The 25,851-nt window shown below is 44.3% G+C and overlaps 1 protein-coding gene across 1 annotated transcript in view; it reads right to left on the bottom strand.

Moving 5' to 3' along the window:
• Positions 1 to 25,851, bottom strand: part of DNAH2 (dynein axonemal heavy chain 2) — a gene marked incomplete at its 3' end in the record, with an annotated part of 417,940 nt that overhangs the window by 42,948 nt on the left and 349,141 nt on the right. Inside the window, exons 70-76 of the mRNA XM_082254654.1 lie at positions 24,092 to 24,242; positions 21,282 to 21,430; positions 16,308 to 16,441; positions 12,306 to 12,450; positions 8,247 to 8,446; positions 7,246 to 7,372; positions 5,674 to 5,860 (exon numbers count right to left, since the gene is read on the bottom strand). Of these exons, the coding sequence (XP_082110780.1) occupies positions 5,674 to 5,860; positions 7,246 to 7,372; positions 8,247 to 8,446; positions 12,306 to 12,450; positions 16,308 to 16,441; positions 21,282 to 21,430; positions 24,092 to 24,242 (1,093 nt within the window). The remainder of the gene's footprint in view (positions 1 to 5,673; positions 5,861 to 7,245; positions 7,373 to 8,246; positions 8,447 to 12,305; positions 12,451 to 16,307; positions 16,442 to 21,281; positions 21,431 to 24,091; positions 24,243 to 25,851) is intronic.

The following is a 25,851-nucleotide window of genomic DNA, read 5'->3' as shown; positions in this document are numbered from 1 at the left end:
TCTGCAATTCTAAAGTGTCAGCTTGTCGGAAGGTGCTCTGCCTCCCCCTGCTGGCGGATTTCGGAAAGTGCACCATGCTGTCACCCTGCCTCCGGTGACACGTTAAATTTGCGACAGGCGGGAAGAGTGAGCGGGCACCGAGAGAGAGAGACAACCTGCTGCCAGAACTACAACACCTAGCTGGGGTGAGAGCGACACTGTGTGGAACAAAATGTAAAAAAAAAAAATAAATTACCCGGGACAGGCTCCTATTTGCCGGGATTGTCCCGGGAAACACGGAACAGTTGGCAGGTATGGAATCCACTGTAATAAGTCAGACCCAAACTGGTCACTGTACATATGGGAAGAGCGTTGAAGCAGAGTTGTATGTTTGTAATAGCCGAGTTTTATTTTTGTGTCAAATAAAATTAACTTATGATTTTGTCATGCAGGGCCAGACAACAGGTTCATTTTAATGACCACTCCACCAGCTGCATGTACTCCCTTTTCTGCCCTGTAGCTTCATTTATCTGGGGAAGAAAGGTTACATACCTGGTTGGCATAGGTATATACACAGACAGGGCCATCTTTAACACAGGGCAAAAGGGGCAGCTGCCCAGGACCCTGTCATTGTTATGGGGCCCAAAACAGCTGCCCCTTGAGCCCACGCTGCAGATACTTGCCAACTGTCACAGATGTTTGCCTGTCCCCATGTTCCTGCTCTGGAAATAAGAGTTGTGGTCGGGACAGCTTACAGCCATTACTTTCATTGCTGTGCCTGCTCATTGCATCGCTGTATCTCAGTAATAGGTTCCGGAATCTCTGCCCCCTGTACCACCCCCTACCTCGCTTTTCCAACAGTATTTCTGTCACAGCTAGTGTCCTGGAGGAATAAAGGGATATCCCTGAGGAGGAGCCTGTTGGCCTCTTCTGTTTTAGTGGGGGGGCTGGGGGTTGTGCCTGACATCCGCCCGTCTGAAAGCGGTTGGTGTGACAGTGAGCAGAGGGAGACAATCCATTGCATGTGGAGGTAAAATCATCTTGCCGTACCTTGTGTATTAGCTTGCAGGCACCTCTATCCTATGTCTGCTGGGTTACTGCAGCTTAGCATAGAAGTGCTGCCTGTTAGCTGACAAATAGAAAGCACTATGAGAAATTGGGCTTAATGATTGTCACTGTCTCCAGGTTTTCACTCCCCCCTGGTGTATGCCATCCTGGCCCTCCCTGGTGTGTGCCCTCCCAGCCTCCATACTATGCCCTTCTGAACCCCCTGGTGTGTGCTCTCCTGACCCTCCCTGGTCTGTGCCCTCCCAGCCCCCATACTATGCCATCCTCCTGACCCTCCGTGGTGTGTGCCCCCCCCAAACCCCGTACTTTGCCCTCCTGACCCCCCTGATATGTGCCATCTTGACCCTCCCTGGTGTGTGGCCTCCCACCCCCCATACTATGCCCTCCTGACCCCCCTGGTGTGTGCTCTCCTGACCCCCCTGGTGCACACACCAGAGAGCCCCCCTGACCCCGCTGGTGCGTGCCTTCCTGACCCCCCCAGGTGTGTGCCCTCCTGACCCCCCTGGTGGGTGCCCTCCTGCCCCCCCTGGTGTGTGCCCTCCTGACCCCCCCCCACTGTGTGCCCTCTCAATCCCCCCGCGCTGTGCCCTCCCGACCCCCCCCCCCGCTGTGTGCCCTCCTTACCCTCCCCTGCTGTGTGCCCTTTCCGACCCTCCCTCTGGTGTGTGCCCTCCTGACCCCCCTGGTGTGTGCCCTCCTGGCCCTCCCTCTGGTGTGTGCCCTCCCTGACCCTGTACTGTGCCCCCCTGGTACATGCCCTCCTGACCCCCCTGGTGTGTGCCCTCCCAACCTCCCCTGCTGTGTGCCCTTTCCGACCCTCCCTCTGGTGTGTGTCCTCCTGACCCCCTGGTGTGTGCCTTCCTGGCCCTCTCTCTGGTGTGTGCCCTCCTGACCCCCCCCTCTGGTGTGTGCCCTCCCTGCCCCTGTACTGTGCCCTCCTGACCCCCCTAGTGTGTGCCATCCCACCCACTGTACTGTCTCCTTCTGACCCCCTTTACAGTGCCATGCTGACCCCCCCCCCCATACTATGTCTTCTTGACCCCCCGGTCCTCTGTCCTTGTCACGCACAATACTTTGCCCCAGTGACACCCAATCCCCTGCCCGAGTGACCCCTGTGCACTGTCCTACGTTTTAATGACTTCTGTCCTCTGCCTTATTACTGACCTCTGTACACTGCCCTATTCACTACTGACCTCTGTACACTACCCTACCTACTACTGACCTCTGTACACTACCCTACCTACTACTGACCTCTGTACATTGCTCTACATCCTACTGACCTCTGTACATTGCTCTACATCCTACTGACCTCTGTACACTGCCCTACCTACTACTGACCTCTGTACACTGCCCTACATACTACTGACCTATGTACACTGCCCTACATACTACTGACCTCTGTACATTGCCCTACCTTCTACTGACCTCTGTACACTGCCCTACATACTACAGACCTCTGTACACTGCCCTACCTACTACTGACCTTTATACCCTTCCCTACATAATACTGACCCCTGTAAACTGCCCTACATACTACTGACCTCTGTACACTGCCTTACCTACTACTGACCTCTATACACTGCTCTACCTACTACTGACCTCTATACACTGCTCTACATCCTACTGACCTCTATACACTGCCCTACATCCTACTGACCTTTATTACACTGCCCTGCCTTCTACTGACCTCTATACACTGCCCTGCCTACTACTGACCTCTATACACTGCCCTACATCCTACTGACCTCTGTACACTGCCCTACATCCTACTGACCTCTGTACCCTGCCCTAGATCCTACTGACCTCTGTACCCTGCCCTAGATACTACTGACCTTTGTGCATTGCCCTACATCCTACTGACCTCTGTACACCGCCCTACATAATACTGACCTCTGTGCACTACCCTCCATACTACTGACCTCTGAAAACTGCCCTACCTACCACTGACCTCTATAGACCGCCCTTCATCTTACTGACCTCTATTACACTGCCCTACATCCTAATGACCTCTGTACACTGCCCTACCTACTACTGACCTGTGTACATTGCCCTACCTACTACTGACCTCTGTACACTGCCCTATATACTACTGATCTCTACACTGCCCTACATCTTACTGACCTCCTTACACTTCCCTACATTCTAATGACCTCTGTACACCGCCCTACATCCTACGGACCTCTGTACACTGCCCTACATACCACTGACCTCTGCACATATTCCAGATGAGGGTGAACCAGTGTTTTGTAAAAGGGTAGATTAATTGATTTACCTCTAATATGTATGCCCTTTTACTGCAAGAGAGTAGGCTGCTGGTTTTGTTAACTGCTGCAGCTTGGGTTTGCATATATTTGCTAAGTTTAATCTGTTAATGACTATGCCTGCGGACATGTTTCTGGTGTGTCAGTATGGTACTGATTCTATGTCTGCAGATACGTTTCTGGCGTGGCAGTATGGTGCTATGTCTAAATTGCTGTTTGTGGGCATATTTATGGTGTGTAGTTTAGTACCCATTTTGTGTTTTTTACATGTTTTCGGTGTGTATGTATGGTATTGTTCCTTTGCAGGTATGTGTTATAAACAAATAGATGACAAAAGGATAAAAATGGATAAAAGGCTGTAACTTTCAGCATCCAATCCGTAAGCTGTAATAATATGCTGTAACCTCTTGGAAAAAAAAAAAGTAGGTAGCAATGATGCACAGTAACCTCTAGCAACCAATCAATGAGCAATAATGATGTGCAGGTACATCTAGCAACCAATCAGTGAGTGGTAATGATGTGCAAGAACCTCTAGCAACCAATCAGCGAGTGGTAATGATGTGCTGTAACCTCTAGAAACCAATCACTGAGGTGTTAATACTGCGGAGTAACCTCTAGCAACCAGTCAGAGAGCAGTAAGCATGTGCAATTACCCTTTAGCAACTAATCAGTGAGTATGGACTAGTTCTTTATGTTTACAGTACACTACTAAAGTTATAGTGAGATAGGTGCAATGAGAAGTTGGTATGTGGCGCTACCTGCTCAAGGGGAATATAAAATTGAAAATGATAAAGTGCACTGTGTGTATATATGTGTACCTGAATCATATGGTTCTTACCAATCCTGAAGGTACATCCCTAGTGCATATATTGTATACCATCCAATTAGTGACCATATATAATAAAAGATAAACATTTAAAGTGCACTGTGCTAAGTAAAAAACATTCTGGGTAATTGATAATACCCTCCTAATAAGTGCTGGGTGTTTGGTGCAAGTGCAGCTGTGCAATTAATAAAATATTTCTTTGTGCTCATGAACTGTGCTGTTTAATACAATATTGTTATATTAATACACAAATTAAATAAAATAAATAAATACTCGTGCTCACTGTGATTTGAGGAATATCGCATCTATTTACTATTTACTGCTCATTGATTGTTGCTAGAGGTTACTTAGCACGGTGCACTTTAAATGTTTATCTTTTATTACATATGGTCACTAATTGGATGGTATACCTTCAGGATTGGCAAAAACCATATGATTCAGGTACACATATATACACACAGTGCACTTTATCATTTTCAATTTTATATTCCCCTTTAGCAGGTAGCGCCACATACCAACTTCTCATTACACCTTTTTTCCATACCCCAAGTCTCTAGGGGTAGGTTGGTGGCAGCTTACACCTGACTCCTACACCTAGGCTTCCCATAGCGCTGGTCATATCTGGTTATTAGATTGTGAGATAGGTCTACGTGTGTTTGTTTTTTTGTGATGTTGTGGTGGAGAGCGAAATTGCATTAAGGGATGAGGGGGGGGGCAACAAAATGTTTGCCCAGGGTGCCCTGTAGACAGATGCAAATGTCCTGGATTTTCTGGGACAATCCTGCATCTGGAACTTCTGTTCCAATGATTCTGTGCCCTTGGATCATAGCATTCCTTACATTTATATTATGGGGCCTGGGCAGTAACTCAAAAAAGGGTATTAATCAAGGGCTTCCAGCAGGTGGTTCCTGCATATTTACAGGTGGGACAAAACTTAATAGTGGACACGGTCTAGGAGTGACTGCCTAGAAAGTGGGTGTTTCAGGTGTGGGAAGTGGGCTGGGGTGGCATTGTCCTCGGGACAGGGATTTATATGTTGGTAAGTATTGTCACTGAGGAGCTTGTGACTTAATCCCTACCCTTCCTCCTATACGTCTGTACAGGTGCTTGATGATTGACTGTTAACACCATTCCTTAAAGATGCTGTCCATCCACATAAGAACAAAATAAAATTAAACTGACTAATGCTGCCAAGCTAAAGCAATTATGTAAGGAACATTACATAGCTGCAACTGCAGCTAAAGATAGCACAACCCGTTACTGAGTGGGAAAGGGCAATTGCATAATTTCATGATTGCATGGTTCAGATTTCCTTTCAGTAAGGCTTCATTCTCACTTCTAGAAGTAACAAAAATATCTGAACAAATTAAAACTGGAATTATTTTACACAGTGCTGTACTTCCATCAGCTTTTCCAAAACAATTACAAATTTCTCCTTGTGTTGCCTATATCATTATCAGTTGCAGTTTCATAATATTAAACAGCAGCACTATAATGAGTACCAGTAACACGGGTTCAGTGCAGCACCCATTGCAGTACCTGGCAGGCAAGCGCTTTCAGGCTCAGGACTAGTATACCACTGGTTCCAGTCACGTGGGTACTGCTCAAAGGAGTTCATGATGCCGTGGAAGTTGGTCAGTTTGTCAAGTTCTGTTATGTTGTCCCAGTTGGCATCAGACAGCCAACCTGGGCATGGATTATCCATTTGTTCTTCTCGATCCAGCACCTGTGATTGAAATGCATAGCATCAGTCAAACCCTATGGCATTGTCACACTTACAATCCTATCACTGGAGACAAGTCGACGCCAACAAGATTGGTATGTGGGACAGGGCAAGGCAGAGAACACCTGATTTTCATTGCATGAGGCAAAGATCATGACATCACTGCCCAGCTTCTCCACCTTGTCCAATCACAGAGTGCTTTGCATCCAATGAGAAAAATGCAAGGCGTTCTCTGACTGGCATCCATCCCATTTCCTGTTTGCACAAGTCACTTGCTCGCCGTCTGGATGAGTGAATCTGCAGTGTTGTCTTCATCCAATCAGCAATGGAGTAATCTGTGGAAACTGCTACAGTGTCTTGAAAAAGTATTCATACCCCTAGAAATGTTCCACATTTTGTCATGTTACAACCAAAAACGTAAATGGATTTATTGGGATTTTATGTGAAAGACCAACACAAAGTGGTACATAATTGTGAAGTGGAAGGAAAATGATAAATGGTTTTCCAAATTTCTTACAAATAAATATGTGAAAAGTGTGGCGTGCATTTGTATTCAGTCAATACTATGTAGAACCACCTTTCGCTGCAATTACAGTTGCAAGTCTTTTTGGGGATGTCTCTACCAGCTTTGCACATCTAGAGAGGGACATTTTTGCCCATTCCTCTTAGCAAAATATCTTACGTTCTGTCAGATTGGATGGAGAGCGTCTGTGAACAGCAATTTTCAAGTCTTGCCACAGATTCTCAATAGGATTTTGGTCTGGACTTAAGGCTGGGCCTCTTGACTACTTCTCTGATTAATGCTATCCTTGCCCAGCCTGTCAGTTTAGGTGGACAGCCATGTCTTGGTAGGTTTGCAGTTGTGCCATACTCTTTCCATTTTCGGATGATGGATTGAACAGTGCTCGGTGAGATGTTCAAAGTTTGGGATTTTTTTCTATAACGTAACCCTGCTTTAAACTTCTACACAACTTTATCCCTGACCTGTTTGGTGTGTTCCTTGGCCTTTGTGATGCTGTTTGTTCACTTAGGTTCTCTAACAAACCTCTGAGGGCTTCACAGAACAGCTGTATTTAGGGGTATCAGAGTAAAGGGGGCTGAATACAAATGCACGCCACACTTTTCAGATATTTATTTGTAAAAAATTTTGAAAACCATTTATCATTTTCCTTACACTTCACAATTATGTGCCACTTTGTGTTGGTCTATCACATACATTCCCAAATAAAATACATTTACGTTTCTGGTTGGAACATGACAAAATTTGGAAAATGGAAGTGGTATGAATACTTTTTCAAGGCACTGTAAGTATTTTTATAGCACTTTCTAGTAATTCTGTAACTGGTGAGTTAGCACTGCATTATAAATGGTGCCTCTAGAGTACCCACCAGGCCTCCACGCAGGAAGAAATTATATTCGTCCATATTGAGTTTTCCTGCCACCTCCAGGATCTTGGCACACATCTGGAAACTGAAGAGGAGCTTGTGCCTTTCAAAGAGAGCTCGACATGTGTACCTGGCAATATGAGGAACAACATCGTCAATATAACGTCTCCTAAATGTCTTTGTCATGCAGCATGCTCAAAGGACTTTACACACACAATTTTGGGACATGTGTGAGATATAAAAAGGAAATTCATTAGTACCTTTTATATGTTTTTTTTAATCAAATTATACTTGTTTCTAAAAACCTTATTTAAATAATCTTGGAATAGTTAATATTCTTACTTTAATAAAGTAAATATGAAATATTAGATATGTATATTTGATACACCTAACACCTCCATGTGAGACCTAAAGTTTTCCAGGTTTTTTTTGACAGGTTAACTGTAAAGTAGACCAGGAAGATAGGAGAGGTCAGAATACACACACTGCAGAACGACAAAAAATTACAAACCTCCTCCATATCCTATAGCAAAAATTGCATAACATTTAGGTTTAGTCATCAATATTTCAAAAAAGCATACCAAAAGTGCTAGGCATTTTTTATTTCAAGAGCTTAGTAAGTTATGCAAACTAAGTATCATGGATGCATCCTGTTATCAATCAAATAAATAAACTGAATTATTATATAAAATCTGTAAATCAACTGGCCACAAAGCACTTGCTTACGTGCTTGAATACTTGCTCTTTTTACTTGCTACTATCACCTTACCAAGTATGGGCAATTATGGCGCCTTTATTTTTCAAAGAGGTTAATTAAAGCCTTAGTCCACCCAGATATTTTGGTTATGGGTGGAGTCTGGGCTGTGGGCTGCTTAAATGTCTTGTGTACCTCCACTAGTAAGATTTCTCTGCTATCATTCCTGGAACTGAATGAAGGTTTCCTTTGACTTTCCCATGGAATAATGTTGGTTCTGGGTTTATGGCACCCCACTATAAGTTCTCACCTGTAGACTGCGTATGTGTGGTACTCGTTGAGGTTGGCGATTCTCTCGTCCAGGTTGGAGCTGCGTTTGCTCTTGTCGATACTCAGGTGGAAAAGGTCAATGTAGGAGTCTAGAGAGAACTGGTACATGGGGTCAATCCTCCCGAGGTCATTCAGGACAAAGAAGAGGAGTGAAGCCCGCTGGGCACAAGGGCGGTATGCCTAGGATAAAAGGACGGATATAATTGGATGATGAGATGTAAAGGTGGGTCAGTGGAAGAAGCAGTACCTTGCACAGTGCAGCACTCCCAACAGGGCAGTGCATTTCAATAACAGAAGTAACATGGGTGACTCAAGCACTTACAGTAATAAGTAAAAGTAAAAGTTCAAAGCAGCTTTTCCTAATCTCTTTTCCCAAATTGGTCTGACCCCTTTAAGACCAGGCATTTTTCTGACATTTGTTGTTTACAAGTTTAAATCAGTATTTTTTTCTACAAAATTACTTAGAACCCCCTAACATTATATATATATATATATATATATATATATATATATATATATATATATATTGTGAGGGATTAGCTCGGTAGCGAGAGAGGGTGACCCCTTGGGGGGGTTCGTTACACAGAGAGACAGCCGAGGAGTAGTTGAAAACAACAGTCTATGGTTTATTCTTGCAATTTCCTTCACACAAGGGCAAGCATCAAAACAGCATAACTCAAAACAAAAATAAATCCTGGCCACTGTGGGCATCTACCTTCACACACAGGAACCTACCTATGGTGTCTGTCCCAACCTACTGCTGGGCAGACACTGCTGGTCATACAGCAGACAATCAATAGTCCATTTATTTTCTTTTCACACAGAAAAAGTCCAGCACCTCACCTTCCGAAGTCTTTCATCTGACTGCTCTCCTCAGCTCACATCACTTCAGGAGGCAGCAATCAGTAATCATCCTCTGGATAACTTATAGAGGCCTTAATTGCCTCATCTTGAATAGCTGAAGCTTTTTCAACTTCCTTACACCTTTCTGGCTACCTCTGCAGCCGACACCCTATAGTAATTGGTGAATTTTCTAAACAAGGTGGAAATGTATCTCCTGTCTGTGACAACACCCACAGATTTACCTGACTTCCTGTCACAATATATATATATTTTTTTTTTAGCAGAGACCCTAGAGAATAAAATGGTGGGCATTGCAATATTTTATGTCAACAATATTAAAAAATCCTGCGCCATGTGTTCAAAAAAAGCAGCTAAACACACATGTGGTATACCTAACCAGCATAAAACATATAAAAAACAAAAGAGTATAGCGCATTAAAAAACAATGAAAGTCTGTAAACAAGTCACATGAATGAGTAAGTCCAAAAAGTTGTTCATAAACGTAAAGTCTGTGAATGAAGGTGCAACAATAGATCACTCGTGAAACACCACCACCACCAGAGAGATTGGACAATCACCAGATGATGTTGCTACCATAACAGTAGCACAAGAGCCTTAAACATAATAAGCCTGGATTAACTCTGGATGCCAGCAGAAGGAATGAGCCTCAGGCGAACCACAACACCAATATCCACACCAATCTACAGCAATATGAGTTTGACACGTCTTGAAGCAATGCCTGTGTAATCTTGAGGTCTATAGCCAAAATCGGACCAAAGTAGCGCAGGACTACTTTGAAGTCCCACAGATATGAATTGTTCTCATTGGAATTCATGGGGTACGACTTGTGATGCGACTTTGCAGTCCCAAGTAGCAGGACAAGTCACACAAGTGTAAAAAAGGGGCCTAAATGTTACCTTCTTAAACCATCCCTTAGGATAACCCCTTAACCACTTGTCAACTGCCCCACGCAGATTTACTGCGGCAGGGCGGCTCGGCTACGCATAATCACGTAAATCTACGTGATTATGGGCACGCGGTCTCGGGGGTGCACGCGCGCCTCCGAAACCGCGCTTCCGCTGTTATTAGATACAGCTGGAGCCAGACTGTGGGAGGAGCGGGCTCGATCGGCGCCGACTTCTCGCGATCTTCGGGGGAAACTGACAGGAGAGCCGCCTGCCTATGTAAACAAAGCAGGCAGCTTTCCTGTCAGACAGGCACAGTGAGATCCTGTGTCTCAGCTAAGCTGAAACCCCGATCTCTGTGTGCCTAGAGAAGTCAATACAACCAGCCTGTCAAGTTTTTCCAAAACGATCAGTGCCACCGGCTATAGTCTCCCCACCACCAGAACACAATAGTCCAGCAGTGTGGATGGGGAAATAAGGTAATTTATTCTTCTTTCAAGCCACTGGTTGTAATGTATAGTCAGCTTTAGACAGTTGTCACTGAAATAAATATTACCATATTATATTAGTAATATTATCTATTATTACTAGTTATCAGTGATTACCAGAACAGAGAGTATGAATCTTCCATCTAAAAAAAAAAAAAATAGATACCCTTTAATGTGGTCCATGTCATTTACAGTATCTTGCACTTCATCTAATAGTAGCTGTGCATAAGGATTATTAAAAGCTCTTTTTTCCAGCTCTCTAGCAATTTATACGTATCAGTAAAGCTGCACAATTCTGGATAAAATGGGAATCACAATTTTTTTTGCTTAGAATAAAGATCTCCCTGCGTGTACACAGTACACTCCTTAACTCTGCACACTTCTTAACTCTGCACTCTGCACGTAGCACACTCCTGAACTCTGCACTCTGTACGTAGCGCACTGCTGAACTCTGCACTCTGTACGTAGTGCACTCCTGAACTCTGCAATTTGTACGTAGCGCACTCCTGAACTCTGCACTCTGTACATAGCACACTCCTGAACACTGCACTCTGTATGTAGCACACTCCTAAACTCTGCATACATAGTCCCACAGATACAACCGGGCCTTTGAAGGCAACCATAATGGCGATGCAGCCCACAATGAAATTGAGTTTGACACCCCTGTTATAGGGTCTTTGTAAAAAAATATATATATATTTATGATTTTAACATGTAAGCAACAAGTGTCAGAAAAAGGCTTACTCTTTAAAGCGGAGTTCCACCTAAAGGTGGAAGTTCTGCTTTAAGGATTCCTGACCCCCTGACATGCCACATTTGGCACGTATTTTTTTTGGGGGGGGGGGGGAGCTCGTACCTAATTTTGTCAGGTACCCGCTCCCACTTCCGCTCGGGCTGCCTAGGCGGCTCGAGTGGAAGTTCTCCACTCCCCCTCCCTCGCTGCAATCTTCTGGGATTCATCACAGATCTTCAGGACACGCAATGTGACTCGCGCAAGTGCAGTGCACACCCAGCTGTGAAGTCGCAAGCTGTCACAGCTGGGTGCCCACATTAGTGATGCTGGCGCCGGGGAGAGCAGAGGGTGAGAACCGAGGCTTCTGGCGGCCGCATCGCTGCATCCTGGGACAGGTGGGTATGTTTACTAAAAGTCAGCAGATACACTTTTTGTAGCTGCTGACTTCTAATAAACACAGAAACAGCTGGAACTCCGCTTTAAGTGGTTAAACTGCCCTCATTTACAGACCGAAGTTCATCCCTTTGATCTAAGCCCCGGTTCACACTAGGGCGACCTGTGAGGCGACCTGGTCGCCGCAGGTCGCCTCCCATAGGAAAGCTGCGGACCCGTTCTAATAGGAGCGACACAAGTCGCTCCGACCTAGAAAAAGGGTCCGGAGCTTCTTTGGGGCGACCAGGAGGCGACCGCCATAGACTTCAATGTTATGAAGTCCGTGGCGGCCGCTCCGAGGTCGCGGCGCGCTGCTCGCACCGCGATCTCGGAGGTCGCCCCTGAAAGTAGATCGCTCCTATGTGAACCGGCGCTAAAAGAACCAAATGATACATTGTTTATAGTTATCTCTCAGCACTGAGAAATGTTGATAAACATTTGCCAGAGGCTCTTTTCTTTTCTTTTTTTGACAGCTGTGAGTGGGCAGAGAACGGCTCTGCACTGTATGAATCGTGGAAATGCTGGATTAAGATCGTCAGGGGGGTTGAATCGAGATCACAATTTTTTAACGATTAATCGTGCAGCTCTGGGTGGCAGCTGTGAAAAGCAATTAGTCTTGGATAGCGGTCACCTCTCACCTCTCTGGCTAAATCGATCTTCTCTTCAGTTTCCTCACTGCTTTCTAACTGCTCGCTCACTTCAGTCGCTGTCTTCTTCGAGGTCTGTAGCGTGTTTGCTAGTTGCACATCATCCAGAAGAGATCCCGTTGCCTCATTCAGCAGCCTGTAAGATCATCACAACCATCAGAAGAAAGAAGACCCTTAAATCTATCCTCCAGAAAGACATTTCCAGGAGGCTTTGGGACATCAACACTTAATCATTAAAAGTAGTATGGGGAACATAATCATTAACAGAGATGTAAACCCTTGTTTTTTTATTATTTTTTTTATAAAAATAATAAACATGCTTATACTTACCTGCTCTGTGCAATCATTTTGCACAGAGCAACCCCAATCCTCTTCTTCTTTGGTCCCCAGGCCCCTGCTCCTTATCGTGTGCCTCCACATAAAGCTATTTTCCCTGGGGACACCAATGCAGGCTCGCTCCCGAGTCCCGCTGCTGCGTCTATAGACACAGATAGTGGGACTTAGCCCAGCCCCCCACTCCTGTGTCACTGGATTTGATCGAAAGCAGCGGGAGCCAATGGCTCCTACTGCTATCAATCTGTCCAATGAGGAGAGAGACAGCGGCTGGAGCCGCTGCGCTCGTGCACATTGCTGGATCAAATCGGGCTCAGGTAAGAAAAAGGGGGGGGGGGGGTCTGTGGGGAAGTTCAGGACAGAAGGTTTTTAGAACCATAGAATGCATTAAGGTGAAAAACCTTGAGGCTTTACAGCCACTTTAAGCATGCTGTCTGGCAAGACTCTCCCTAAGTGGGAACCAAGAATGTGTGACTGAAAACATTAAAATACAACAGGAACACCAAACAAAATAGTGAAAAGAGTCTTAACTACTTTAACCACTTAAGCCCTGGAGGATTTTACCCCCTTCCTGACCAGGCCCTATTTTGCGATTCGGCACTGCGTGAATTGCGCGGTCGTGCGACGCTGTACCCAAATGAAGTTGACGTCCTTTTTTCCCACAAACAGAGCTTTATTTTGGTGGTATTTGATCACCTGTGCGATTTTACCTTTTTGCGCTGTAAACAAAAAATAAAGCGCGAATTTTGAAAAAATAACTATTTTTATATTTTTCACATTTTTTTATATGAAATTCCCCCCAAAAAATGTAAAAATCTAAGTTTTTTAACATTTTTGGCCAATTTGTTTTATGCTACATATGTCTGCTACAAATCGCAATAAGCGTAGTTTGATTGGTTTGCGCAAAAGTTATTGCGTTTACTAACTAAGGGAAAGATTTTTGTCATTTTTGGTGTTTTTTTTTTTTAACGAGTAATGGCGGTGATCTGCGATTTTTTTTGCGGGACTGCGACATTGCGGCGAACAAATCAGACCCTTGACTGACATTTTTGACACTTTTGGGGTTACCAGTGACATTACTACAGTAATCAGTGCTATATATATGCACTGTTACTGTAAAAATGACACTGGCAGGGAAGGGGTTAACTTTATTGGTGATGCAGGGGTTAAGTGTGTCCCTAGGGGCGTGCTTCTAACTGTAAAGGGGTGTGGCTAGTGATGTAACCACAGAGACATATGATCCTACATAGAAGGATCGTATAGTCTCTGCAGTTAGATCAGGGAGAATGACAGGCGGCTTTGTTTACATCAGCCGCCTGCCTTTTTCCCTCTCCACGGGGAGATTGCGAGTGACCGGCGGACATCGGGTCCGCCGGTCACACGCGCCGACATGTTAGGGAACGAGCGGGGGCGGGAGCGCGCCTCCAGCGGCGCGCGTTCGCCCCCTAGAGACTCACAGGCTAGCGACGTAGTACTAAGTCACTTTGCCTGTACGGGGCTGACCGCCGCAGTAAATAGTCGTGCGGCGGTCGGCAAGTGGTTTTAATGGTTCATAGTATGATCACATAAAACATCAAACGTGTTTTGGGGCAAAACCACTCCCCCTTCATCAGGAAAATGTCTCAGAGCTTAAAGCTGAATTTCAGCAATGTAGGCATGTATAGGACACATCTGGCCAATACCTGTGGATGCTGAGAATCACTGTAGTAGCCTCTGCTACTACGGTGATTCTCACTGTCTTCCAGATCTTGTGCTGAGTGGCTCCACTACTACATAGGGCACGCATGGGGTTGCTTGCTTGGCACGGGTGCCATTCAGAGAACGCCTTGCATTTTTCTCAGTGAATGCAAGCAGTTCTCTGATTGGGCAAGGTGGAGAAGTGGGTCAACACAATCTCCACCTCATCCAATCAGACAATGATTTGCATTCATTGAGCAAAATACAAGGCATTCCCTGAAAGGCACCCATGCCAAGCAAGTGACCTCCCGTTACCATTAACTACGAAAACTTCAGGTGCCACTCAGGGTTCCCATCTCCAGCTCTAGTGGCTCACACAAAAGGGGGGTGGTGGTACGGAGAAAAAAAACATCCTGGCTCAATGCATACAGTCAAAAGAAGAAAAAAATGCAGCACACCAACAAGACCCGAATGTACTATAAATGAAAGTGGATTCAGTCTGGCTCCGTCCAAGCCATGCCCCCGATGTGTTTCACCCCACCCCTGGGGCTTAGCCATGGAGACCTGACTTTATTTATTTGTAAAAAAATTTTGAGAACCATTTATCATTTTCCTTCCACTTCACAATTATGTGCAACTTTGTGTCGGTCTATCACATAAAATCCCAATAAAATACATTTACATTTCTGGTTGTAACATGACGAAATGCAGCAAATTTCAAGGGGTATGAATACTTTTATAAGGCACTGTATATGTCAGAGCTATATAAATGTATAATGATAAAATTGTATGACTGTATTTGGACATTAGAGTGTAAGCTTCTCTGGTGCAGACTGATGTGATTGGCTCAGTGTTCTCTGTACAGCACTGCAGTATATGTCAGAGCTATATAAATGTATAATAATAATAGTTTGTGACTGTGGTAGAATAGTGGAGTGTAAGCTCCTCTGGTGTAGTGACTGATGTGATTGGCTTAGTGTTTTCTGTACAGCAATGCGGTATATGTCAGAGCTATATAAATGTCTAATAATGTGTGACTGTACTTGGGACAATAGAATGTAAGCTCCTCTGGTGAAGAGACGGATGTGACTGGCTCAGTGTTCCCTGTACAGCACTGCAGTATATGTCAGAGCTATATAAATGTATAATAATAATAGTGTGTGACTGTGGTAGAATAGTGGAGTGTAAGCTTCTCTGGTGTAGTGACTGATGTGATTGGCTCAGTGTTCTCTGTACACCACTGCAGTATATGTTAAAGCTTTTATAAATTTATAATAATAATAGTGTCTGACTGTGGTGATGACAATAAAGTGTAAGCTTCTCTAGTACAGAAACTGATGTGATTGGTTCAGTGTTCTCTGTACAGCACTGCGGTATATGTCAGAGCTATATAAATGTATAATAATAGTGTGTGACTGTGGTGATGACATTAGAGTGTAAGCTCCTCTGGTACAGGGACTGATGTGATTGGTTCAGTGTTCTCTGTACAGCACTGCGGTATATGTCAGAGCTATATACATGTATAATAATAGTGTCTGACTGTGGTGATGACATTAAAGTGTAAGCTTCTCTGGTACAGGGACTGATGTGACTGGTTCAGTGTTCTCTATACAGCACTGCAGTATAAATCAGAGCTATATAAATGTATAATAATAATAGTGTGTGACTGTGGTGAAATATTGGAGTATAAGGTGTAGTGACTGATGTGACTGCCTCAGTGTTTGCCTGTTCGGCACTCCAGAAGACATTATTATTATTATATAGTATTTATATAGCGCCAACAGTTTACGCAGCGCTTTACAACTTGAGGGTAGACAGTATAAATACAATACACTTTAATACAGTAGGAATCAGAGGACCCTGCTCGTTAGACATAAGACATAAGATAAGACGACCAATAAGAAATGCTGATTATCTGAACGTCGGGTCTGCATGTGATGAGATAATTGGAGTAAACCCAGGCACGTCCATGTGCATCCCCACCTGAGAATCTCATCCTCCAGGTCTTGCAGTTTGCGTTTCCCAGCAGCAATGTTCAGGACCAATGACTGTTTCTGTTCCTCGAGTTCCGGGCGTTCCTTCTTCACCACGCTGCCCAATAGTTGATCTTCTAGACCCTGCATTGATACAGAGAATTATCCTGAAAGGCTGCATAACAGGTTGGTTTATAACATGGCGGTGAATCTAACATACAAACACATATTGTACAATGGTGTATTTCCAACCTTGTGGTAACAGTTTGGTGAAGACCCTTTTCTGTTCGAGCATGACTGTGCCCCCCCTGGGTACAAAGCCAGCTCCACAAAGTCATTGTGTGGCGAGTTTGGTATGGAGGAACTCGAGTATCCTGCACAGAGCCTTGAATTCAACCTTACTGAACAGTTTGGTGAAGACCCTTTTCTGTTCTAGCATGACTGTGTCCCCCCATGTGTACAAAGCCAGCTCTTTAAAAACATGGTGTGATGAGTTTGGTGTGGAGGAACTCGAGTATCCTGCACAGAGCCTTGAATTCAACCTTACTGAACACCTTTAGGATGAATTGGGAATGTCGATGGTAAGCCAGGTCTTCTAACCCAACATCAGTACCTGACCCCAAGAATGTTCTTTTATTTAACCACTTGCCGACCGCCGCAAGTACATATACTGCGGCAATCAGCCCCGGCCAGGCAAAGTGACGTACCGGTACGTCACTAGCCTGTCACTGGCTTGTGAGCCAATAGCGGGCGAGCGCGTGCCCGCTGAGGCGCGCACCCGCCCCGACTCATTCCCTAACAAGTCAGTGCGTGTGACCGACGGACCCGATGTCCGCCGGTCACTAGCGATCGTTCGCCGGGAAGGGAGAAAGGCAGGCGGCTAATGTAAACAAGCCGCCTGTCATTCTCCCCTGTGTAAAAATGGAGATCAGACGGTTCTACTATGTAGGACCGTTGATCTCTGTTTTTACACTAGTAGCCATGTCCAATCACAGTTAGAAACACGCCCCTAGGGACACACTTAACCCCTCCCTCTCCAATACAGTTAACCCCTTCCCTGCCAGTGTCATTTTTACAGTAACAGTGCATATGTATAGCACTGATTACTGTAGTAATGTCACTGGTAACACCAAAAGTGTCAAAAATGTCAGTCAAGGGTCCGATCTGTCCGCCGCAATGTCGCAGTACCGCAAAAAAAAAAAATCGCAGATCGCCGACATTACTCGTTAAAAAAAAAAACACCAAAAATCTTTCCCTTTGTTAGTAAACGCGATAACTTTTGCGCAAACCAATCAAAATACGCTTTTTTGCATTTTTTATTTTACCAAACATATGTAGCATAAAACAAATTGGCTGAAAATGTTAAAAAAAGTTAGATTTTTACATTTTTTTTGGGGGAATTTCATATAAAAAAATGTGAAAAATATTGTTATTTTTGCAAAATTGACGCTCTTTTTTTGTTTATAGCGCATGATCAAAAAATCGCACAGGTGATTAAATACCACCAAAAGAAAGCTCTGTTTGTGGGAAAAAAAGGACGTCAAATTCGTTTAGGTGCAGCGTCGCACGACCGCGCAATTGTCCGTTAAAGTCACGCAGTAAAAAATCCTGGTCAGGAAGGGGGTAAAATCTTCCGAGGCTTAAGTGGTTAAATGGATACAAATTCCCCCAGGCACACTCCAAAAGCTTGTGAAAAGTCTTCCCAGAACTGTGGAGGCTCTTATAGCCACAAAGTAGGGGAGGGGGCTACATAATGCCCATGGCTTTGGAAAATCCATCAAGCTCAGTAAGATGTGATAGTGAGGTGTCCACAAGCATTTCACCATATAGTGTACAAGGAAACAAGGTTCCTAAAACACTGATGTGTATTAATGATAATTTCTACCCACTTGACCTCTGTAATTGTATATTTAAGATTAGGAGCCGGGTGTACAAAAAAATAGAATGTTCTATGAAAGGCTCCAGCATTACAGGCTGATTTTTCCGGCGGAGGAAGAGAATTGCCTCTAAAATCTTTGTCGCTATGGAAGTAGCACGGTCCATCCATTCTACTCTACAAACAACAGTCACGCTAACGAAATGTAATCCTCTGTAGCAGCACCCCTGCTGAGGGAAGGGGCCGTCGGTTTTGTATGTGGCAATGCCTAACCACAAAAGGGAATTTACCGGATTAAATATACAATGTGGGTCTAAAAAAAAACTTTTGAGTGCTGTGGAAAATCCCATTACTTTGCCTTGGTTACATATGCCGGAGTCTGGCTATAACATATAGGAGAGAGGAAACGTGTTTAAAAAGGAAAATAAATTGTGAATACTACTTGTATCTCACTTAATCGCTTTTAAACGCATGAGATAAATCCTAAAAAAATCAACATTTTTGGGATGAATCTCTTACGTCCAGCTCCTCATCCTCTGCTGCTGCTCCCCCCCTCTGCCTCTATTACGGCAATTACAGACTCCCAAACAGCCAGTAATTGCTTTATAGTACACGCCAGAATGCAGCTGCTCCTGTGTAAAGGGACACTTGCAGACAGTCCACAAGTCTCACTGGGGTTAATTTACTAAAGGCCAACAGACTGCTCACTTTGCATGGGAAGTTGCGTTTTGCAAAGGAATTTCATGAATAAGGTGAAGCTCTGCTGACTTTCACCATTCAATCACATGCAAGCAAAAATTCAGTTTTTTTCCCTTGCACGTGTTTCTTTGCAAAGTTCACCACATTCACCAACAGGGGAGGACTGGGCCAGGGGCAGGGGGGCAATTGCCCCCTGGGCTGCTCTGATGCCCCGTTAAAAGGCTTTACTGCTTCTGCCACAGACATGTCTAAAGGATTACTGGTGATGAGAAGTAAAAAGTCCCAACTTCTGACCTACTGAGTGCAGGATGAAGACAAGGACAGAGCGTAGGCCTCCTCCAGCGTGGATGGTGTAAACTGTGTCTGAGCAGAGGCCGGTTCCATGCCCCACTGGAGACTCTCCTCCCCCTGCCAGCCCAGATCCCCCAACTACCCCTGCAGACCAGGTTGGGAACCTGGATTTGCCCGGTGAGTAGAGAGTACCTGGAGCGGAGCTTCAGTCTGGAATAGGGGGTCAATAGGAGGGCGGGAAGAGGGAGAGTGGGAGGGGGGCTGAGTCGCTGCACCATGGGCCTCTGGTTTGTACTTGCCCCCTGGGCCGAAAGTTGCCAGTCAGCCCCTGTTCACCAAGCTCCGGGTAAAATTTCCTTGCAAAACGCATCAGCGAACAGCCTATTTGCCTTTAATAAATCAACCCTGTTGAGTATACATAATACAACGGGGCTGATTTACTACAGACAAATAACCTGTTCACTTGTCATGGGAAATTGCACTCTGCAAGGGAATTTTCCCCTGAGCCTGATAAATGTGGTGAAATTTCACTTTGCAAAGAACAAACAATCACATGCAAGGAAAGTAAAAAAAAAAAATGTATTTTTGCTTGCATGTGATTAGATGATGAAAGTCAGCGTAGCTGCACCTCACGAGGTTCTAATGAAAGTGCAACTTCCCTTGCAAACAGAACATTCTATTTGCCTTTAGAAAATCAACCCCAATGAGTCAATGTATTTCTTCAACTATATTTACTATTTTATTCATTTGTAGATCAAAGGTCTGGACTTTGATCTGCATATGACATTAGTCAGATAATTTTTAATAAAATGAGTTCTTATTTGACCCTTTAATAACCCTAATAATCCTTATTTACCCCCTTTCTCCCCTTCTCCTCTTAGCTGCTATTTTTCTTTCTTTTTTTTTTTTTTTTTACCATTAATATGTTTTTTTTGGCTTTCATTCATTTTATAACAAAAAATGCACAAAACTATAAAAAAGAAAAAAAAATGTTTTTATTCACTTAAAAATAATGTTGATCATGATTTGTACCTTCATCTAGCTAACTTACCTTTATAACTTAATTTTAATGACTATTTAAACAGAAAAAATGATAAAATGGAATGGCTGCTCCTGATGACGTCAAATGACGAAACGCGTAGAGTGTCCTTCCGTCACTTCCGCTATCTGAATCGCACTTCCGGTATGTTGAGCACATAGCGTTCCGGAAGTAACCCGGGAACTGGGAACGAGCGGACCCACGCTCCTTTTATACAGTACTTCACTATATGAGCCCATGGTGCAGAAACCCAGCCCCCCTCCCTCTCTCCCTCTTCTCCTCCTGACCCCCATTTCAGGTCTTAAACTCTGCTCCAGGTACTCACTACTCACTGGCCGAATCCGGGATGCTTACCTGGCCAGCGGGAAGTTGTTGGGGGGAGCTGGGACAGCTCGGTCGGGGCTTCCTGGGGGACGAGAGTCTCCAGTGGGACATGGAACTGGCCTCTGCTCAGACACAGTTTACACCAGTCATGCTGGGGGAGAGGACTGTTCTCTGTCCTTGTCTTCATCCCGCACTCAGTAGATCAGAAGTGGGGACTTTTTAGTTTTTTTCACCAGGAATCCTTTAGGCATGTCTGTGGCAGAAGCGGTGCAGCCTTTTACAGGGTATCAGAGTGGCCCGGGGGGGGGGGGGGGGCAATGCTGCTCCCTGGCCCAGTCCTCCCCTGATGGTAAGTAATTTCAACACCCTACAGTTTGTTGCATCAGGGGCCCCCAATCCAAGGATCACTGTTCACTGAATGTCAATTCAAACTTAGTAATGTGCTTTACGTTGCTAGCATTGCAATAACCAATGACAGCACTAGAGGACCCCAAAGCACAGGGCTCATTGAACAGTTTTACAGCTTGTGGAGGGTGAGAGTATTGAGGAGCACCAAGTTAACACTGACAGTGAGGTGAACATGACATGTACATCCTAGAATGTTAGAGGGGCTAACTGGGTGCACAAAAACACCTAAATGCAGGATATAAAAGGTAGTTGCAGCACATTGTTGTACCTGTTCTTCAGCACAATTGTTATTCATATGACAGGTTCACTTTACCGACAAACCTGCCTTTCTAGAAGAAGTCCTTTACCTGCTCTTTCACAGCGAAGTTGACAATGGTGGTCTGTGAGCTGATCTCCGGAGTGTAATGAGGGTTAGAGAGTTTTGTTGTGATGTAGAATCGGAACTCTGGATTGTACATGACGTCCTTATCACCCAGCCGGATCTGGAGCTTCCCCCCTGTACAAAACAAGAACGCCTTCATTTAGAGGTTGATTGCTCCTGAAAGTTGTATTTCAGAGAAAAGTGGACATGGCTGTGACGGTACTCACCGTCACTGGGAGTGAAAAGACAGATATTTCATGGACACTGAGAATATGGTTTAGGTTACTTCAAATGGGACAGTAATATTTGTCAGCCATGTATCTCGAGAAATATGTGAGGACTATTCCTGGCCTGTTTGATTCTGAACATGTTCATTGAAAAAGCCAGAGATGGACAGCCTGTCACTGGCGATCCCTTCCTATTGTCTGTGTATTGAGATGTGATGTGGATTCTGTTAAACCTGTCTGTCCCATTGTTAATTGTTAATAAACTCACATATTGTTTATGTCCAGATGACTAGATAATTAGTTAAGGTTAATTCTATTTCTGTATACAATTTCATCTGCATATGATAATGTAATCAGGCAACCCCTGACCTGATGGGGTAATCTAATCAGGAGGGGGATGTCCATGCTGTATATAAACTGTGTGAGTTGTTCAATAAAGAAGGTTCCTTAACTTATACAAGCTAAGTTGTTAATTGTTTATAAACTCACAAATTGTTTCTGTCCAGATGACTAGATAATTAGTTAAGGTTATTTCTATTTCTGTATACAATTTCATCTGCATATGATAATGTAATCAGGCAACCCCTGACCTGATGGGGTAATCTAATCAGGAGGGGGATGTCCATGCTGTATATAAACTGTGTGAGTTGTTCAATAAAAAAGAAGGTTCCTTAACTTATACAAGCTAAGTTGTTAATTGTTTATAAACTCACAAATTGTTTCTGTTCAGATGGCTAGATAATTAGTTAAGGTTAATTCTATTTCTGTATACAATTTCATCTGCATATGATAATGTAATCAGGTAAAACCTGACCTGATGGGGTAATCTGATCAGGAGGGGGATGTCCATGCTGTATATAAACTGTGTGAGTTGTTCAATAAAGAGAAAGTTCCTTAACTTGTACAAGCTAAGTTGTCGGCTAGCTTTGTATGAGGGCGACTGGAATATTTGATATCTATGTTCCAGACTGGGAGGAAGCGGTATACTGACAGAGGTCCACAAGCACAGTGTGGGTCGCGGTTCCGTTACAATGGCTATAGTGGATGATTCACTGGTTTCTTTTTATTTTCCCAATTAACTTTTCTTAAACAATGGGACCCAACATATGATCTTGCACACACGCCCACTGATTTCATAAAACGACCCTGGTTACTAGCTTACGGTTACTCTTTTTTTGGGTTTTCTAAGTGTATGATGTTAACACACTATATTACCAAAAGTATTGGGACGCCTGCCTTTACATGCACATGAACTTTAATGGCATCCCAGTCTTAGTCCGTAGGGTTCAATATTAAATTGGCCCACCCTTTGCAGCTAAAACAGCTTCATTTCTTCTTGGAAGGCTGTCCACAAGGTTTAGGAGTGTGTCTAGGGGAATTTTTTACCATTCTTCCAGAAGCGCATTTGTGAAGTCAGGCACTGATGTTGGAGAGAAGGCCTGGCTCACAGTCTCTGCTTTAATTCATCCCAAAGGTGTTCTATTGGGTTGAGGTCAGGACTCTGTGAAGGACAGTCAAGTTCCTGCACCCCAAACTCACTCATCCATGTCTTTATGGACCTTGCTTTGTGTACTGGTCCAAATCATTTGGTGGAGGGGGATTATGGTGTGGGGTTGTTTTTCAGGGGTTGGGCTTGGCCCCTTAGCTCCAGTGAAGGGAACTCATAAGACGTCAGCATACCAAGACATTTTGGAAAATTTTATGCTCCCAACTTTGTGGGAACAGTTTGGGGATGGCCCCTTCCTGTTCCAACATGACTGCGCAACAGCTCACAAAGCAAGGTCCATAAAGACATGGATGAGCGAGTTTGGGGTGGAGGAACTTGACTGAACTGCACAGAGTCCTGACCTCAACCCGATTGTACACCTTTGGGTGAATTAGATCAGAGACTGCAAGCCAGGTCTTCTTGTTCACAGCAGTGCCTGACCTCACAAATGCGCATAAACACGCTCCTAAACTTTGTGGACAGCCTTCCCAGAATAGTTGAAGCTGCAATGGGTGGGCCAACTCAATATTGAACTCTACGGACTAAAACTGGGATGCCCTTAAAGTTCATGTGCATGTAAAGGCAGGCGTCACAATACTTTTATATAGTGTATATATGGTTATAACCATAAGAGTCACTGGCAAAATATTTAAAACGGGCATGCACACAAGATGTAGGTGCAGAAAAAAATATGCCAAATGTTTGAAACAAATTTAATAGGTTTAAAACAAATTTTGCCAGCTGTGATTGGTTCAGTGGTGAGGCAGAACCTGCAGGATGGCAAAGCATTCCAAAAGATTTAATAAGTTAGAATCTTACTGATCCCAGCAGCATTTCTTTCTGCCCTATAATATTTGGAGAGATGTAACAAATCTAGATAAAAGCTGGCTTGGGATCATCTGGGATTTATACAGTAATGGACAGTGTGCTGAATACAAGCTGTACAACATGGCTGTGTTTTCAATCACATCCATATAATTCTATACACCACTCGGAGGTCTCTCTGTTGTATTCATTTGCCTCACCCCACCAGGAACCTTCTTCAATGCCAACTGGCACTGGATTCCTCTCTGCATTACTCACCCACTTTGGCGACAGACTTGTTGAGAATAGGTGCCAGTGACGGGTCCAGATCTTCCTGGACATTCTGTAGAAGGACGGGTGTCCCAAACTGAACAGCCTGTTCCAGGGTGCGCATAAAATCCGTCATTTGTAGGTCGATGACTTTTAGACCCTAAGTGAAATACAAAGGTAAATGTGAAAAAAGTGAAAGACAATAGATGTTTTATCCCTTTCCAAAACATGTCACCCAGGCAGGAGGAAATGTGGGTTGACCTCTAGAAGCCACTAGAAGCTGACCCCCATCCCAGCACATATGATCCAGGCAGGGGGAGATGGAAGATGACCACATTACAGCACATACGGCCCAGGATTAGAGAGTTGGAAGATGATTCCATCTCAGCAAATGTGATATAGAAAGGTACTGGAGGGTAAGCATATCCAAGTACCAGTGGTCAAGGCTTAATGACATGAAAACTGACCCAATCCAGCAGATGTGGTCAAGGCTGAATGAACGTAAAGTTGATCCAACCCAACAAATGTGATCCAAGCTGGAGGAACTAGTAACTGATCTAATCTAGCAAATCTGACCCAGGCTAGAGGAACTGGAAGCTGACCCACTCCAGCAAATGTAATCCAAGCTGGAGGAAGTGGAAACTGAACCAATCTAGCAAATGTGACCCAGACTGGAGGAACTGGAAGCTGACCCACTCCAGGAAATGTAATCCAAGCTGGAGGAAGTGGAAACTGAATCAATCTAGCAAATGTGACCCAGACTGGAGGAACTGGAAGCTGACCCACTCCAGCAAATTTGATCCAGGCTGAGGGAGGGAACTGGAATTGAAGAGACAAGAACTCACTGCTCAAGGTGGTGTAATTGCCTGATGACTCACACCAATGCATGCCCCGGCTCGCCTCCGTGAAAACTTGATAAAAGAAAAGGAATTGGCAGCTTTCCAGGTTGAGGTTTACCTTGTCACGATTGTCATATTTGGATGTCCAGTCAATAAATCTGGATTTTGACTCAACCTGGAGTGCTGCCAATTCCTTTTCCTTTATTGAGGGAACTGGAAGATGACCTCATTGCTATGAAGAGATCCAGAAAAGAGGAACTGGAAGATGATCCCAGTCCAGCACATTCAAAATGAAGAAAGAGGAGCTGGAGGCTGACCCCAGTCCAGTACATATGAACAAGGCTGGAGGAAAGGGAAGTTGACTCTTTCCCAGCACATGTAGCCAAAGCAGAAGAAACTGGAGGTTGAGTATTGTATAACAAATAATAACTGAACAAGAAAAACTTGCAATTATTTTATAGCACATGACCCAGGTAGCAGAGTGTGATTTCAGCTCCTCGTGGACCCATCTGCCACCAGCAGCCAATGGCAATCAACAGGAATTAAAGTTGTTTTAAACCCTTCCATATACCCAGTAAAGTGAATGACCTCAGGTGATACACAGAGATGAAACAAATCCTCCTACATAAATTGTTCCCATTTATCTGCCGCCATTTCTTCTCTACATCCTTCCAAACTGATTACTTTTTATAGCTTGTCTGAGAATTCGGAAAAACGGGGGCAGAGAGCTGAAGTTACACTCTGCAGAGCTAAAAGAGGAGAGCTTTGAGAGCTGATTGGAGGGAAGAGACACACCCCCCTACACACAGCACATAGGAACAGAATTGAAGCGGTCAGTCAGCTGGAGGTCCCTCCCTTGACACCATTCTTCTCTTGGTGTCAGGAAATCTTGTCAGACGTGATTCATGCTGGTAGCAGAGGAATATAGCA

Source organism: Pelophylax lessonae (genome assembly GCF_965119305.1).
Source record: "Pelophylax lessonae genome assembly, chromosome: 4".
Classification (NCBI taxonomy): Eukaryota; Metazoa; Chordata; class Amphibia; order Anura; family Ranidae; genus Pelophylax; species Pelophylax lessonae.
Note: the sequence above shows the minus strand (reverse complement) of the source record. Positions and strands in the feature narration are given on the sequence as shown.